This window comes from Etheostoma cragini, chromosome 13, assembly GCF_013103735.1.
Source record: "Etheostoma cragini isolate CJK2018 chromosome 13, CSU_Ecrag_1.0, whole genome shotgun sequence".
Classification (NCBI taxonomy): Eukaryota; Metazoa; Chordata; class Actinopteri; order Perciformes; family Percidae; genus Etheostoma; species Etheostoma cragini.
Window position 1 is genome coordinate 14,369,724 of NC_048419.1, and position 18,187 is coordinate 14,387,910.

At 40.0% G+C, this 18,187-nt stretch overlaps 1 protein-coding gene across 6 annotated transcripts in view; it reads left to right on the forward strand.

Annotated features, from left to right (window-relative positions):
* Nucleotides 1-13,481: 13,481 nt before the first annotated feature.
* arfip2b (ADP-ribosylation factor interacting protein 2b) overlaps nt 13,482-18,187 on the forward strand; it is a 16,025-nt gene continuing 11,319 nt past the window's right edge. For all 6 annotated transcript variants that reach the window (XM_034890031.1, XM_034890033.1, XM_034890032.1 and 3 more), the window contains exons 1-2: nt 13,482-13,776; nt 16,196-16,306. In XM_034890031.1, the coding sequence (XP_034745922.1) occupies nt 16,208-16,306 (99 nt within the window). In that variant the 5' untranslated portion in view covers nt 13,482-13,776; nt 16,196-16,207. The remainder of the gene's footprint in view (nt 13,777-16,195; nt 16,307-18,187) is intronic.

Sequence of the window (18,187 nt, forward strand, 5' to 3'; positions counted from 1 at the left end):
AAAGTTTAGGATATAATGAGTGACAATGAGGAGTTTGCAGTGTGTTGGCGTTGACATGACATCTTTGAAACCATTTTGTCATGTACATTACCACTGGAATTCAGATCTTGAACTGAGCAGTGTTTCTACATACATGTACAAGAAAACGACAATTCAACGATAGGTGTGAAACTATGTGCAAACTCTACAGTATAACAGTATCTACAGTATGAGTAAATGTGTCATATTTTCACATTTGCTGTTGTCTTGCAGTGCCAGATCTCAATCTCGACAGCGCCGTGTCAGCGCTTGGAGTGTGGTCTGGCAACACCACCTATCTATTTTGGGATAGGGGAAAAACACTTTGGCTTGTTAGTATTTTTTCAAACCAGTCACAACCGTCCTGGGCGGTGCTAAGCCCTGATAGCAAGGGGATAGACTTTTTCTGACAATATATATCCATTGATCTAAATTCTAAACTATATTAGCTGTGACAATGTCGTAAACTGATTCACAATAGAGAAAAAAGCCTGTTTGTATTCATCGTTACAATGCTTTTTTGTCATAGTATGCTGTCTTGTTATATGATGTTATTTGTCTAAACATTTGCTGGCATGTCAACAGATCAAATTCTGCCTCTACCAACATGCTGCAAAACTCAATTTCAGGAACCAAAAAATCTAAAGCAAGCAAGACAATTTGAGCTTAGCAGGAAGAGACAAGAATGGAATATACAATCCTGCAGCCAGGAGGTAATAAATCAGGGTTATAGTAAATTATGGAGTTTGCCTTCGGTGTGTGGTATGGGTGTGTGTGTGTGTTTGTGTGTGTGTGTGTGTACATATGTGGAAACATAAATGTAAGCTGGTAAATAATGTGGCCCTCCTAACATGCAAAAAAAGAGGACTAATCGGGCAACATGTGCACATATTTCACATATGACAGTACACCTTTGAACTTGAACTTAAACTATTAAGGGTAGAAACGTTTCGCCAAGTATGACGCAAAAGACTCCAAACACAATCTGTTTTACATATTTTCGACATGTAGCCAGCTGGTAAAAGAAAACTTGCACTGGATGTTGTCACCAACAAATACGTTACTTTGTACTGTGTCTCCCATGATGCATTTATCAAACTCCGAAACAAGAAGGAGAAGGGATGAAGCTCCCAATGTTTCCAAATCAAAAATACAAACTGATGGATGATGACATGCAAGAACATGTAAAAAGTCTCAATATTCTCTGCAAGAAGCATGTCAACTGATAAAACTTTACTACAGCTCATAATCAATGGCTATTTTCCAGTGTTTCCCTTTTGCAATTAAACACATTTCTGAGAGTGAGAGTAAGAGAGAAAAAGTCCGTAGCATGAAGGGGGTTTGAAAAGAGGACATTGAAGTTTACTTTCTACTTCCTGCTTATAATTAAGGATATAAAAACCTCTCTTGCTGTATCTCAACACTGGCAGCCTAAACCTAGCTGAGCTTCAAGCAGCCAGAGGTATTAAACTGGTTATTAAGCTTCCACAGATGGATGTACAACGGTAAGACCCATTTCTGCTTTACCCTAAATATACTGCATTCTCAGATGAGGTGGACTTGACTGGGGGGCACAATAAACACTGAGCTAAGTATATTCCTCAACTGTGAAGGACATGTGTCTCCGTAGAATCAGCAGCAATTGCAGGGCTAAGATCAGCAGCTTTTTTCAGTAAGCCACAATAAAAGGCTCTGAGGCGCCACGTATTATAATCAGTATTATAAGCTGCACTCGCTCAGAATAAAGTTAATGCTGTTTATTTTGCTTCAGTAGGATAAGGATTTGTAAGAGAATGTTGATCCAGTGAACAAACCCTCTTTTTGGGGTTTCAGAGAATGTAGTGGCAGGGAAGAATTTGCAAAAATTGCAAAGAAGACAGTAAGAAAACCAATATACCCACATATTATAAGACATCCCAAGTACAGTGTTTCACAATATGTACAACCATAATTCAGTGAAACATGGCAAGTAGAAGAGGATGATTGGATCCAGAAGCTAGTAATCAGTCTGGAGGTCTCCAACACCCCAAAGTCACATGTGAAGTTTGTTAATTATGAGTATCTGTGCAAACAAAGTTAAATTATGGCAGTTGCTCTGAGTTTGCGTCTGTCCTAATGTCAACAATTTTCCTTTATATAAAAGAGACAAAAACTCACCATGTGTTCAACAAGAATACAACACAGATTTGATCAGCTGTGCACAACTATTATCCGGGTCAGGCACCACTCAACTGACACACAACAGTTGTGCAATCAGTGGATATCACAAAAACTGGAGGAGTTGCTCTGCAGGGTTGTTTGCACACTGCTAACCCCAGTTCACAGGTTTTCATAAACTCTCTAAACACACTGCGATTTAGTCTAGCCAGCAGAACTGAGCGAGAAATTACACCTTGACCATATAAGGGCTTTGCGTCTCCTGATCTGCAATCTCAAATGCAGCTGTGTGTGTGTGTGTGTGTGTGTGTGTGTGTGTGTGTGTGTGTGTGTGTGTGTGTGTGTGTGTGTGTGTGTGTGTGTGTGTTCTCTTCTACCAGTTTGAGCTTTAGACCTTGGGAGTGGGGATATATTTTTTGTAAAGTGAGGACATTTCTTTTAAGATGAATTTTTGTGCTTTTATGGACTTCAATCAACAGGACAGCTTGAAGAGAGGAAAGTGGAGAGAGAAGGGGGACGACATGCAGCGGGTCGGGGTCAAATTCAAACCTGGGCCGCTGCCAAGGACTAAGCCTACATGGGGCGCACACTCTACTGGGTGAGCAACAGGTCGCCCCGGAAAGTGAGGACATTTTTGACTGGGATTTTTACTCCTTCAAAAGGCCGTACTGGGGTTATGACAAGGCATGAGGCTTGAGGTTAGACATAGTATTGTGTGTCGGGTTTTGTTTAGGTGTAATGCCCCTGACACACAAACTAGACGGCCGACCCCAGGCAGAAAAAGGCAGTTGGACAGATCAGTCTCTCCAAGTTGGTTTAAAAAGTGCCTCAGAACACACCAAAGCAACGAGACGTAATACATCTCCATAACAGCAGGCGGCGCTAATTGGTATTGTCGCCCAAAATTTAAAACCACCAGCTGATTGGACAAACACCTCAAATTCAAAGCCTGACTGCGGCTTGTTCAGAATACGATCTCACACTTTACTATATTTTACTCACCAAAACTTATTTCTGAAACCATTTTAAGGGAGAAATAGCCCATGCAGTTGCTGAATCTGTCTTCATTTCAGATCAAAGGTCAATTTAAAAGATTATTGTCACATTTTGAGAGACTCTATTCACGCTCATCCCGCTCCTTGTTTCCGGGATAGCACTCCACCAATCAGAGGATCTGAGCATGTCAGGTTGGCCAAAGTGAAGGCCGATGGCTCCTCCGGGCCCCTCCGGGACCCCGCCGGGCGGACGACAACATGGACAGATGAGGTAGGTCAATGTCAAGTTTGAGAATTGCACGACAATCAGCTCCATGGAGGTGTTGGTTGTCGTGCATTTCTCAAATTTACACCTTCTAAGCAATGTATTTTACCATGTCCAATAAAATATCAACTTTTATTTATATTGTCCTAACTTGTTATTTGCAATACTGTGTCGCTTTTCCAAATAAAACATTGTTGTAAATCCCCAGTCTTTGACTGAGTGCCCAAAAAGGAATCAATGAAAACTCTCAGCGCAATATAATTTCTCCATTTTACAATGTCACATGTGGTGCTCTCAATCCAAATATGTCAAAATTGTGTTGTAATGTTCCAAAAATGCAACAATATTTCATCCACTAGAAGCTTTTCTGGATCCTCATCCGCACAGCGTTTCCTAAAGGAGTCCGGGGATAAAACATGGAATGGGTTTGGAGGGAATACAAGAATGAGAGGGAAAATCGAGAAAGTGTAAAATCTGCAAGTGAAAGAGAAAGCATGTGGGCTGAGCACTCACGTCTGACCTGTAAAACTCCGGATAACGGCAGCCTATTGTGCCAATCTGATTCCCTTTTGCGGCATGCTATGGATGTGTGTGTGGGGGGGGCGGGTCAACAAAATGTGCTCACCCTAAAATTCATCTCGGAAAGACAAATAGACAGAGTGAAATAGATGCAGAGGCCAACATTTTGGAGAGGGTGGTTCTCTGGAATTAGTCCGCCCCATCGGTGGCCTCCTAATTTAACAGATTTGGCAGGTAAGCTCATTTTGATGTCTTATCCACATGAGAGAGGCTTAGGAAGTGGCTATTTGGGTGGCTATGGCCTCCTGCATACCTTAATACTTATAAGCTCTTTTCAAATTAATCTTCTTGAGAAATTCACTATTAGGCAAGCGTGTGTGTCTTCCACAGTCTTTTAAAAAAGGTCCTGCTGTCCCCCATCACAGGTAACTCAACAATACAGTTTATACTGTATGTGCTGCTGCACCAGATGGTCACAGTCCTGTATTTGTAATTTTTTGCTGCATAGATTTGTCTTTTTCTAGGTTTGTTTTGACCGAATGATTTGGAAACCATTAACACAGCATCCTGTGTCTGCAGATAAAATGTCGTTTCTCTCTTTGCAAACACTTCAACAGCAGCTTCTACTTTATGGATTATCATCTCCAAGGTATTGCAAATGAATTTAGGAGGACAAAAGATGAGGAAAGTAAGGAAGAGCAGTAGAGATTATTTGTTTTTATTGCAGGGGGATGGAGATGGTTTTGTCATTTTAAAGGGGTTTGAGGGAATGTTTGCTCACCCTCTTAATGGCTTAAAAGGACTGGATGCATCTATCTTTCTTTCTGCGCATTTCAGGGGGGAAACCCCAAGAGGAATGGACCAATTCTGCCCTTTGACTGATTGCACAAACTTCAACAGATATGCCTCAGCAGCACACATGGAAATATACCATTGATAAAGTAAATATCACAATGGAATTTCCATCCCAACATAAAAGACCTGAAATTGGGATATAGTCCATATCACTAAAGTCCCATGAAACCAGTTAACATTATAATGAACTCATCCGACGTTCAGGTGTACAGGATGTTGTCTTTAAATAGAATTTAACAAAACACAGTTCAGGGCTCAATCTTAACAAATACTTTTAAACATTGTATTCTTCTGTTCCCTCTGCAGCATATAGGAAGACTGCGGGTTACATAGTTTAATACAGCTGCTTTACATCAATCTCTTGTGACTTTGTGTGTATGTGCATGGTATAAACTGTACACATTTATAGTATACTGTAAATTCATTGCTGTAAGACCATGTCTCTAGAGCAAGATAAACTCCAAAGGAATGTCACTGGCCTGTGTTGTGAAGGAAAGAATGAAAGAAATGCTGTACAGCCAAAGAAAGAATGTTAAAAAAACCCACTGTGGATAGAAATAGATAATAAAAATAGATGTCAGAACACTGTGTATGCGTCCACGCACACATGCACATATGCACACAAATCACCCTCTGAATCATTTAGGCTAGCCACCACTGAGCTTGACCAGTGACAGCAGCATGTCTGCCAGGCCTCCATCATGTGGAGCCTGGCACTGGGGGTTGACAGCCCGGTCTGAAACATGAGGACCAAATGGACCTGGGGATCTCTAGGGGGCTGGGTAGGATCTTTCTGCACCTCAGTCTTCCCCACATCTGGCCTGCTGCACTGCTGTTATGGCTGTACGGCACAGAGAGGTGATAGAGGCTAATAGTGGTGCATTCTGGGGCAAGACGTGAGGTTGTACACAGCTGTTACTTCTTTGGTATTTTCCTTTTTTTCTTTTTCAAACAAAATACACATGTTAAGATTGAGCAAGCAAATAAGTGGTCCATTTATAAATCTGTAGAAAAGAAGGATTCTTTGTTATTATTTATGCGTATCTGTGCAGTTGTATCATTGCTTGTTAATAATGCCTGCAATCACACTGGACCTGTCAGCGGTCTGTTTGACGTAAATTTGGACATAATCCTTTAAGACAAATGCTCCAGCGAGGCCCACGTTGTGCCGTTGCCTGGTAAACAGACACATTCTTGGCATCTTGGGCACATTACTTACTGCAACTTTAGATTTGACGTTAAATGTGGCTACAGTGCAAAAAGGAGTATGTCTTGTGACTCCTTGTACAGGAGTAAATGTTGGCTTTAAGATTTGGTTGCCACTCTTTTGTCCTTGCCAAATTATTTCCCTAAGTTTCAATTATTAATCTTCATGAAGCAGCATATGAGCTACTCCTACTGATGTTGAGGTCATGCATTCAGTATGTCTTCAGTGTTGGGATGCCTCCAAGACTAAAAAACATTCAGAAAGATTCACTGAAAGGAAAGGTCTTATACCCCAAGTGGCAATGCCCCTAGCTTAACCGTTGTTCACCTGTTCTATTTCTGTCTTCTACTTTTTTCAGTTTTTCCCCCCCCAGGCTTCTCCCAACAGTTCCAGTTGACCAGGGTAATGGAAATGTTCACAGCAAACCAGACTGGACTCAACAGAAAGGTGCAGTCAAGCTAATGGGTCTTGTAAGGCTGAATAATGTAGATGTTACCAAGGAGACAGAGAGCGCAGACAAAACCAAGATGGCCAGTGTCTGAGTGTGTGCATGTGACAAATTATATTGGAACAGACCTTGTCGGTACTGTGTTCAGAAATGTGTAATTCACATAAATCTTGAGGTATAAGTCATATAGCAGTGTTAGCTTATCCAACCCTCGTACATACACAGGCAGACCATTTCTCAATTCATTCCCTTAAAATTATAATGTAACGTACGTTTTTAATTTTCTCACCAATCTGTCACCAATGGGAGATTCTGTCACCAATGGGAAGGTGATGCTAAAATTTCATAGCAGGGAGCCATGAGTAAAACACATTTCTTAGACAAAGGACATCATGGAATGTCTGAGAAAAAAGGTGTTTCCTCTTTCATTGTTAGTGGTCGACTGGATGTAACTGCCTTGTAAACCCAGGGAGCGCTTGGTGTTTCTGTGGCTGCTTGTTTGATTACAGTCCATTTCCCCTCTCCCACAGCCCCACCAGGTGGTTGCCCAGCACTCCTCTGTGAACCAAACCCACGGTGAGCCTTACAGTGCTCGAACCTCCTGCAAGTCACTGAGGTTAGTTTGGGGGCTTTTGGGCTTACTGCAAAAATTATGGGTTGGTCAGAACTGTTTTAAAGAACACAAAAAGATCAAAGAGGTGCTTTTAAGCTCCCTGATTTGAAAAAAGGATTCACCAGAATACACAATATGTTGGAGGTCTTCTAAGCTCCTAAACATTGCATTGAAATATTGGTTTGAAAGGAACTTCCAGCTATAAGTTTTTTTCTTTTTTTAACAATCCTGATCAACTGCTTTTTCTGATCATTAAAAAAATATGTATTGTTTCTTAACTGAATAACACAAATTCCATGTGAACATTGACAGAAATGTGATAGTATGGACTTTTCAAAAGTCACATTTTTGGTTTGTGCCTTATAAATATTTATCGCAACTTAATTTTCACATTTCTTTAGGCTCAGATGATCCATTTAGTTTTTGCTAGACAACAACCAGTGGTTATCATAAGGTGAAGCAATACTTTCTTTGAAACAAAAGTGTATTTTAATAGTACCGTCCCATTTTTCTTTTTCCTCTCAATGGACATAATTTCAGCATGAACTCACTAATCTTCAATCTTTTTGAAGACAAACAGTCCTTTTAGGTGTCACTTTAAGAAAAACCAAGTTTAGAAAAAAATGCCTGGCCGCTAATTAACTACTGATGTAAATGTTTAGGAGATAGCTCTTATTTATTTTTTATTCCATGCATTTCTTCCTCCTTTCATGATTTGGCCTATAGATCCCCGCTTTCCTGGTGGGATTAGTGCAGTTACTTTAATGTGGGTTGTGCCCTGCTCAGTGTGTGTGGGCAGACCTCTTACTCCTCTGTGTGTGGCAGGTTTGAGGTGACGGGGGTACGTGCAAGCCCACTCTTTACTCTGGCAGTGTTTAGATGTAGTGCGTGACCTACAGTGCACCATAAACCAGCAGATTCAGGAACATGCAGCTGTATAACACCAATCTTGGCAACTAAGGCAAACATTTCTGATCACAGCTTGCTCATTTGGCCAAATCTGTGTGTGTGTGTGTGTGTATCATGTTGTGCATATACGTAGTTCATGTGTGTGGTTTTTAATAAGCTACCGTGTTTTCTGCCAAGTACAGGTAGCTGATTTCAAAAACAAAATAAACACAGGAAGCTTTAATAACATATTGGGCACACATGGGAGCTTTGAATGTTTCCAACCTAGCTAAAGCCTACATATGACTTAATAATCCCTTAGGTGGATGCACTTATATTAATACTCATCATGTTCAATGTATTGATGTTGGTAAGAAACATTATTATCAGACTGTCAGTTGAGATTTAAAAGTAAAACTCCACTTTGGGTAAAGGCCCAGGTGTTTAGGCATTGTATACTATGTTGAGTTTTAGAATATATAATTAGTTGAAGTTATCTTCAATGCAGCTAATGGTGGCATTAACATTTGAAGTAAGTTTCCAATCATTATTTTAGAGTCTTTCAAAACGTAAACCATGTAGAAATAGCCCGAAAGTGCCTTCTTTACCTTGGAAACATAGTTTGACAAATAGTGTAATCTCAAGGTCCACTTATTACCTTTATTATGCTTTCAACTGCATTTCACAAAGATAGCTCAGTTGTCATAGATGTAGGATATGTCATTACAACTGAGCTACTGTACTGTATAGAGGAAACTATTGGGGCCTTGTGATGTGGTTGAAAGCAGTGAAAAAATATATTTAGCTACTGGTATATATAACCAGGATTTAAAAAATATAGAAATTTGCAAAAAATTGAAGTTTATCTTCTGGAATTGTGTATCTAACTGTTACTGTCAGGATTTCAACTTCTAGGCTCTGAAAGCTCCAATGCTACTATTATAGCTCAACAACACACACACACACGCTTTACAAAAACAGCATAACGACATCCTGCAAGGAAAAAGAAAAATCTTCAACGGCAATGACCTGTAATGTTTACCCAGGGTGACTCCTGAATGGCTCACTGACAGCTCTAGAGGGCCCTGCACACCTCAGGGCAGAGTCCGGTTGTTTTTGTTGCTTGTGATGCAGAACAGATGAGACTTTTTGGACATTTCGGGTTTGCTATTGAAGATTGGTACACCGTGCGTTCAGTAGCTTTGTGGTCAGTCAAATATTTAAACAGTGATATGACCTTGAAATACAAATGAGAAAAGTATGTTTGTGTGTCTGTGTGGCTGCTTCACAGACATTTGTCTACATGAATACAATGTTTTGGTGGAGAACACACAGCTTTAGTGTCAAACAACTACTTTGAGGTCAAACCCTTTATTTAAACAGAGTTTGTGATGTCTCTAAACAATGTAAACACTTTAATAGGATATGAGTATATTAGCAGCGTTTCTGATTAGCTGGTGAACAAAAGCAATCAAAGGCTGCCGTGGTCTATTGGAGAACATATATCAATGCCATTTGTTCAGGGCTTGGTAGTGATTGGCATGGTCTTTAAGTGTTCTTTTTACAATAAACTGAAAAGCCCACATGTGAAGTCAGCAGATGATGCCAAGTGACTCTGGAAGGCTGTTAGTCATCCAGCAGATTATGAAAATGATCGTTAAAGCTGCTGTAGTCATCATCATGTCGCCACATTGAGAGGATATACAAGCTGATTTGAAAAGCCGCGTCAGCGTTTTGTTTAGTTGTCTCTTTGATGATGAGAGCTGAAGCATCTTGGAAGTCTGCAGTGGCTTATGTGAAGTCTGCTCTTTGTGTATTTATATACTATAGATGTGAGTCTCATTTGGCTGTATTTAAGTTTGGGATTTGGTGCCATCATGAGGGCACATCAGGTACAGAAGGGACCAAAGCTACTGATTTGGTGATTGCGTTGGCAGGCAGTGAAATGCAGTGATTTCTGATTTGTTATCTTCAGGGTTAGTAAGAAAAGTGTCTGCGTGAGACTTTTCCAAAGTTTCCGTGAGACTTTACATGATTCAACAGGTGAGTGTGCACACTAATGACTGAGTAAGGAAAAACATCCCCTAATTCCAGTAACTTGTCTTTCTGTGGCCAAACTTATACTTCATGGGGTTGCTGACTAACTGAGAGATCAAAAACTTTCTCTGCCACTTTCCACAACCTGGAATTTTGAGAGAATAATAAGTAGCTCCTCTATGTTTCACAGTGCAACCACTGCATTTTCCATAGCAGGAATGAGTGATCCCACGCAACTGGTACATGGAAGTGTGCATCCCTACCAATCCTTTATGTTCCTGCTATCCCTATTCTTTTGTGCAAAAGCACCCTGAGAATGTAAGAAGTAAGAAGCGGACATGAATGATTGCCCTTGATTTGAAGTGCAGGTGGTGGAGTATAGGAGGTAAGAAGAATTATTTTGTCACTATCCTGTTTAGGGATTGATTTTAAGTTTTTCTTTAAACACACAGGTCTGCAACTGCCCGATTATTTTGTGGTTTGTCCCTAAGACTGAGTGCAAAAGAGGATATGTGCCTTTTGTTTAGCCATCTCTTTTGCCAAGGAATTCACTCTCAAGTATTCATCTCCCCTTTAATGTGTAAAACACATGGAGCTAATGTAATTGTAGCATGTAGAGAACAAGAGTCAATAAATCCATTTAATCTGATAAATTAAGATTCACTCACACACATATCTTTATTAGAATAAATTAATAGGAACTGGCCAGACTGGGGTGAGAGTGCAACAGCTGTGGGCTATAATCTGGGCAGCACTGCACTGCACACACACACACACACACACAGACACACATACACACACACACACATACACACACACACACACACATGCAGTAGCAGCAGCTGTGGCTAATTACGTTTCATGTGATTATATTGTTTGCATGTCCGCAAGCTGTAAAACATTTTTCTTGTTTTTAACTTATTTGAGATAGAGAGGAAGAAGAAGGAATTTCACAAAACCTTTGCGCCATACTCTATGGAACAGGTAGTAAACCAAACTGGCACCAAAAAACACACCGACAGCTGAAAAGTTTGCACTGTGTTCAAGCATACTTCCATTGCTAAAACATTCCCATATGGCATTTCAAACCTCTGCCAAAATATACCAAGAAAGGTTTTTTTGGCTCCACGCTTCTTTCAGCATCCAATTTTTTCATTAATGAAATGTTCACTCTTTCCCTCACTTTCACTTTCCACCTCCTTCCTCACACTCTGATTGACTGCAGAAACTGTTTGAATACCCTCAGGCCTTCAGTGTTTATAGGATCTTATCCAAGACTGTTAACATTGTTCATAGAGGTTCATACATAGCTTACAGACAAGTAAGAAGTGTATGGCCTTAAGTGCCTGTGTTACTGTATGCTTACATGCATTTATTGTGGCATTGTTCTCTGGCATGATACTTTTATTGTGACTATGTCAAAGGTATGTGTGCTATATGTATTGCTGTTACCGCCCTGTTTTCAAACATGACAGGTTTGCTTTAATTCATTGTTTTTAATATACTCTATGAGACAACTTAATTACATGAATTCTAATTTTACATTTACGATAAATCTTAAGTCTGATTATATGTACAACAATGACAGCAGTAATAAAGATCAAATGGATACACTGAAGGAAAAGCCACAAGAAGGTAGTGGCCCAGCACTTTTGTTTTTTTTCTCCTCAGGAGATCACATACTAACACTTTCCCACAGAGGGCAGTATTGCAGCTACGTTGTGTTTGGTTTTCACACAGCCTGACAAGGTTTGGAAGTAACCAGCAGGATTAGAAAGAGCACCAAATGATTGATGGAGGTGACATGTAAGCAGCCTAAAAACTCACTGGAAACGTGTATCAAGGAGAAGGAAAAAATTAACAACAGAGAACAGATTTTAAAAGGCAATACAATTAGAAGTCCTGAGTTATCCCTTGTTTCATTGAAGCCTCACAAATGTGCAAAATTACGATTACAGTTTTATATCAAACTCGTACTGATTCATGATGTACAAGGCATTTCTTTTGCATATGCAGCATACCTGTACTACATTAGCTGACCCAAGCTACTGTCATTGGCTGACTGTTTGGGGTGGGATGGGGTGTTTACATGTGTGTTCCCACACAATGGGTATCGTTTTTTTTCACACAAGTGCCCTTTACATGTAAGGATGAAACAGCTCAGCCCCTTCCTGTAAAACAGATCATGCATTCATACCACACCGTAAGGTACAGTAGCTTCAGGTCTTGTGCCCCAATTATATATATATTATATATTATAACATCTCCAAACTCCGACCCATTCTCTGCCTCCCAGACGCCGAAAAGTTGGTTCATGCCTTTGTCTCCTCCAGACTGGACTATGACAAGGCACTTCTCATTGGGATCCCAGAAAGAGTCTGCAGAGGCTTCAGTACATTCAAAACTCTGCAGCTGGGATCGTGATGAGGGTGCGGAAACATGAGCATATTACCCCCATTCTCCACTTATTACACTGGCTTCCCATCTCCACCAGGATTGAGTTCAAGGTTTCCCTCCTCACACATCAATGCATCCATGGACATGCCCATGGACATGCCATTTTTAGCAAAGCTTTTGGTCCCCTTTAGATGTTTTTTTATCCTCTCCTCTAAGAATAGCTTTATTTTCTTTTTTTATTCTTTCTTTTTTGTTTTATTTTTCTCTTTTTCTTTTTTTTTAGCTGTAGCACTTTGAGATTTATTGATGAAAAGTGCATTATAAATAAAATGTGATATTATTATTATTATTATTATTATTATTATTATTATTATTATTATTATTATTATTATTATTATCATTATATGATCAAAGTGAATTTAATTGCAGGTTTTCTTTAAATATTGGAGGTCTGCATGTAACCGTTGGATTCACTGTTGGTCTTAAGTCCTAGCGTTTCTTGAGGCACAATTAAAAGAACATGTACAACTCACACGTCTCTGAGTTAATGTAAAGCCATCAGCAGCTTGCTGAAACATACACATCACCTGCAGGATGATCGCAAAGATGGGTCAAATACGCGTGGAGGAAACATTAAGAACAATCACTCCGTTCTAATTTTCAGGCACAAATCCAAAGTCTGGTGCGAAAATGTGCTCAAAATCTGCTCTCAGTACATTTCGTCAAAAGCATCAAACGACCATTAATATAAGCAGTGCACTGTCCTCAACTTGAAATTACGGAAATTGCCACGCACACACATCATTTATCATGTTAAATATGTGTGGAAATATGTGAACCACTAGTTTAAAGATGATATTTTGCATTTTTAGTTGAAACGTTTTATGGTAGTGCATATGGGATTTATCATAAATATATGTAACATAAATACATTACTAAATGTATAAAAACACAAAAAAATAAAGAAGTGATGCCACAAGATGCATGGCTTGAAGGTCAGCACCAGGTAACACCATGTTAGGTTTGCGACTTTTTAACAAGTGATCCATCTTCTCGTAAATAGAGGTTCTTTGGATCGAAGCGCGTCTGTAGAATGAATTCCACGGTGTCGTCAGTTCCGTAAAGTGTTCCTACTGGCTTCAATAAAAAAAAAAAAGAAGATAGAGGATTATGTACGAAGAGACGGAAGTTGATTCCTAAATTAGAGCATTGCATTGTTTCCCACGGGGCAGTTTTTTCCCTTTGACTGTCAAAAGACACATCAGTCTCTACTCTCTAAGCCGCGCATGAACTGGGATGCACTGACGTTAGCTTGTTATTAGCTCACGCGCTAGCTTCCCCGAACAGCTCTGTTTTTACGACGGGACCAAGCACACCGTAAGTCAAACCGTTTAAAAAATGAATTCATTACATTTAATCAAGGTTTGTTTTGTTTGTTTTTTACATTTCTTCCACTGTTATTAAGCCAGCTTTGCACAGTGAACTCACTGTGTTGTTTTTAACAACCAACCTGACAGCTGCATGTGTGAACTAGAAGCAGGCCTTTTTCTAGAAAGCAGATTCCTATCCAGCCGAAAAAAACTGCTTCAGTATGGGGCACGTTCTCAAATAACGTTTATTATTATGTTTTACTGCCTTAATAAACCTCCACTGTGTTAGGCAGGGTGAACCCACCAGGTATGCCTGCTTAGCGTCACATGCTGGACTCACAATAACTGTAACGTTAAACCTGTGCTGGTGCACCTGTCATGGCTCCCAGGATTCTTTAATTGTGCAAATGGTTTCCAATCAAACGTTCCAGACTCTCACTTTAAAAGTGAACTATTGCTCACGTTATCTTACCTTGGTAATAATAGAGCACCATCTCTCTGTTGTAACACATGTTCAAGTTATTTTGGAAGCTGCCCGTTCCAATTATCATAATTTTAATGATTCATATTTGTGTCTTGTAATTTCCCAGCTAACCCTGTTGTCATGTCACATTGTTCCAGCCTGGCCTTGACTGAGAAACAAAGCAAAGCATAGTGGATTGAGGCACGTGATGAAGACTTAGCACTGAAGCTATTTCAGATGTAGATGTTATGCAAAGCAGCACTTGTGGTTTCACAATTTACGAAGACCTTTAGTATTGGATTATTCAGTTTGTATTAATGTAATGAATTAATATGGGGAACATTTTCAAGACAGTTTTATGTTTTTTTTAATATCCCAAAGCTCTGACACAGGTGCAGTGAGATGTCTTTGAGAAGTGTTTTTTTGTGTTGATAATGTTGGGCAAGAGGAGCACAACTTCTAATGTCTTAAGTTAACAGAGATGTGTCATTCCTCAGGAAATGAACTGGGCACGGCCCACAAAAGCCCACTTACTGTAGCCGAGGCCAAATGTAAACACACACTACCATACATCCCTTCAAACAACATCTGGGATCTTGTTGACAGCAGCAATTGATCTAACTGCCATAAACCTGCCATAGAGCCTAGGTATGTTCTTGTCAGCATCAAATCTCACAAGGACACCAAGTTTTGTTTTTACCTTTACTACTAATCGTTTTGCCTTAATTTACTTACATAATACACATTTACCATCCACTTATTAGTTAACAATATCTTGCTTAGGCAACATTTCTTAACCAGTTGCCAGTTCCTTGATTTATTTCTGTAGCAGCCATTTACATATGTGTGCAAGCAAGCATACAGTAGTCCACTTTAGCAGATAATTGTTCTCCATCTGAAATTCAACAGACATCCCTTATAACTACAGTTCTCTGGCCTTTTCTAGGGGCACAATGAACAAAAAGCCACAAAAGACATGAGCTGCATACAGCTACTGTACATGTTGGAGTTTATCCTGTGACGTTTACCTTTTTTTTTTTTCTTTTTTTTTTTAAAGATTATTTTGGGGGCTTTCCCGCCTTTAATTTTTGACAGGACAGCTGGGTGAGAGAGAGGGGGGGTTGAAGACATGCAGGAAATGGTCACAGGTCGGATTCAAACCCTGGTCCTGTGCGTAGAGACATAAACCTCTCAGTACATGTGCGCCCGCTCTACAACTGACCCAACCTGGCCACGACATTTACCTTTTTAACCGACACCCTGTGAAAACTATGTTAAGCATCTTCCACATCTGTAGGCCTTCAAATTTGCCTTATTTTGCACCATTATCTGTGTTCTATGTCCCCATGTCTCACACAACAGTACACACATACCTCTCATTAGTGTTTTGTGGGAGTGAATTCAACAACCAGTGAATTCGTTACACCAGTCCAAGCCCAAAATAGGAACTATATTACTGCTTGTCCAGCATGTGTTTTTTTTGCAAATGTTAAGCATAATGTGAATGCACATCTTGATTGTGAGAGTATTTCTAGCACTGCAGGGCAAATCAGTTTGACGATTACAACGACTTGACAATGTTGATGTTCGCATTTTATAATATCCCCTCTAGTCTGGGTTTTTAGGGAGTGGGTACTGCTAACACACGGCCCTGTAATGAGCTGTAGAGTAGAGGGGCCATTTCAACAAGACAGCTCATTGTAGTAGCATGCACTTGTGGTTTTCATGTGGTTTAATGCCAAGCGGTAGCCTTGCTCTTTGAAAACCACCTCCTCGCTTATTTGTGGCATTAATATTCCCATCTGCCTAATGATTTTGCAGTTTTGACTAAGCTCTTTGGTCTCTCCCCTTCAAAGCAACATTTATGCCTTGCTGATCTTCCATCTCTGCCTTTTAACTCTATTTACATACAGTAGTTTGTTGTTTTAACACTTTATCTCTCTTTCTCCCCTTTTTCACACAGTTCTAGTGCATTATGACAGACAGCATTATGAGTAAAGCTGCCACAATGGAGATTCCAATCAACAGTAATGGTGACACAGGGACACTAGCAGAAGATGACAGCCTTGAACAGGTGGGTCACAGCTACTGTATCAGTTGAGAGTCAAGTTAAAAAGCCTGATGTTATTACGTTGTATTATGGTTTGTTTAGTACAGTGTGAAGGACAAATGCGTGCCTTCAGCTGTTTGAAGTTGACATTGTGGTTGTGGGTATTGTTTTCAAATATTAAATATGATTTTAGTGAGCTGGCTGTTTTCCTACTATTCACATTACCACAGTACACTATTACCCTGTGGTAATATGTACAGATGTGTACACATGTGCATAAGCTGTATTCCAGCCTCTTCTTTTGAACTTAAATATTGTTCTCTGTCTGGGCTTAATTTTTACTCTAGTATGTGTGGCCTGTCATACATAATCAGAAGTCCTTGTGTCACTTATGTTGCTTAGCTACAACTGTGGAAAGAGAGTCTAATGGGAAATTAGGTGTCTCCTTGGGAACTAGTTTTTTCCATTAATGGCTCATGTGGCCTCATGTTTCAAGGTTGCAGACAAATCTCTACGACACCAGGTGTTGAACTCTCAGATGTAGTTGTTGCTCTCCAGGTGGGGACAGTTCATTTACAGAACAGATAAGCACCACATGGTCCAGCTCAGGGGTAGAGCGTCAACATTTTGATTCCATCGCTTTCAGGAGTGCATTAGTCAGAGTCGGTTAAAGTGGAATAACTGTGGAGTTGCAGATTAAGTTAGGTTAAACAGGTTGTTCATTTTCCTGCATCTCAAGGCACACCTTGTTGGACAAACAGACTGAAGATCCTGGAGGAGCCTGTTGTTTGCTCAACAAACTGTGTGGCTCCACTTAAGTAGCAACAGAGAACCCTACAGTACTTTCTCACCTAGACTGAATGGTGAAGCAAGTATTCAACCATTTGGTGTGGCTACCCCAGTGTACCGTGTTCATGTATGAGAGCTGTTAAGCTGCACTGTTTAGTACTGGAAGTTAACCAGTTGTCATAGCAACGATTGATCTAAAACTGCCTGTGCTTTGTCCTTGGGTAAAAGCCCTCTGAAATCAGATTGAATCAGTAGAGCTGCAGCAGTCTGTATGGCTCATGCACATAGAGATGAAGATTGGCAGGTTGAGGAGACGTCTGGTTTAAGACGTCGTAGCATTGCACTTCTGTAAGATCAGCGGCGGGGACTGGCAGCCTGACAGTGACAGAGATAGGATTGACTCCCATCAGCATTCTGGCAAAAGCATCGGATGCATCACAGTGGCTCACTGGTGTCTACTCAGAAATGCAAAATCATTTTAAGATGCTTCTGCTGTTGTACACAATTTCTAATAGGTGATTATGTCTGCTATTAATTTGGAGATATCCCAGTTGTATTGTTAGAATTGCAAAGCTGTGAAGTAATTTTTAGGAAACAGCAGTGTGTTGCATTTTAAACCAGAGCCTCTGCCATCCAGCCTTTATCTATCATGCCATTGCATTCTGTTTGTAGTAAAACCTAGCCTGCAAACCTCACTGTTAAAAATATGCCGACGAGATTATTTGTATGCTAACTTAAAGGTGTTGTAGCTTACTTCATCTCAAGAAACAGGTGTCAGATCTATAAAAGAAGAGATACATGGATTGAATGAAGGAGATAATGTAGTTAAACAGGCTTTCTCTTTTTTTTTTTTTTTACTTGTCATTAGTCCAGTGACTGTGTGGTTAAAATTTTTACACTACGTGAGGTAAAATGGTAAAAACTGTCTTTGTAGGCTACAGAAATGCCACTGTAGCTACGATGAGGCCATCTGGATAAAAGGTTCCACTCTACTCCTGACACGACCCAAATTCATTGCTAAAAGAGAGAAAGACACATTTTTTTCTGGCAATCAAAGTGTAATACCAGGAGTTTGTGTCAATCTTTGTGTGTGTACACAGTTCCTTCTTGATTTCT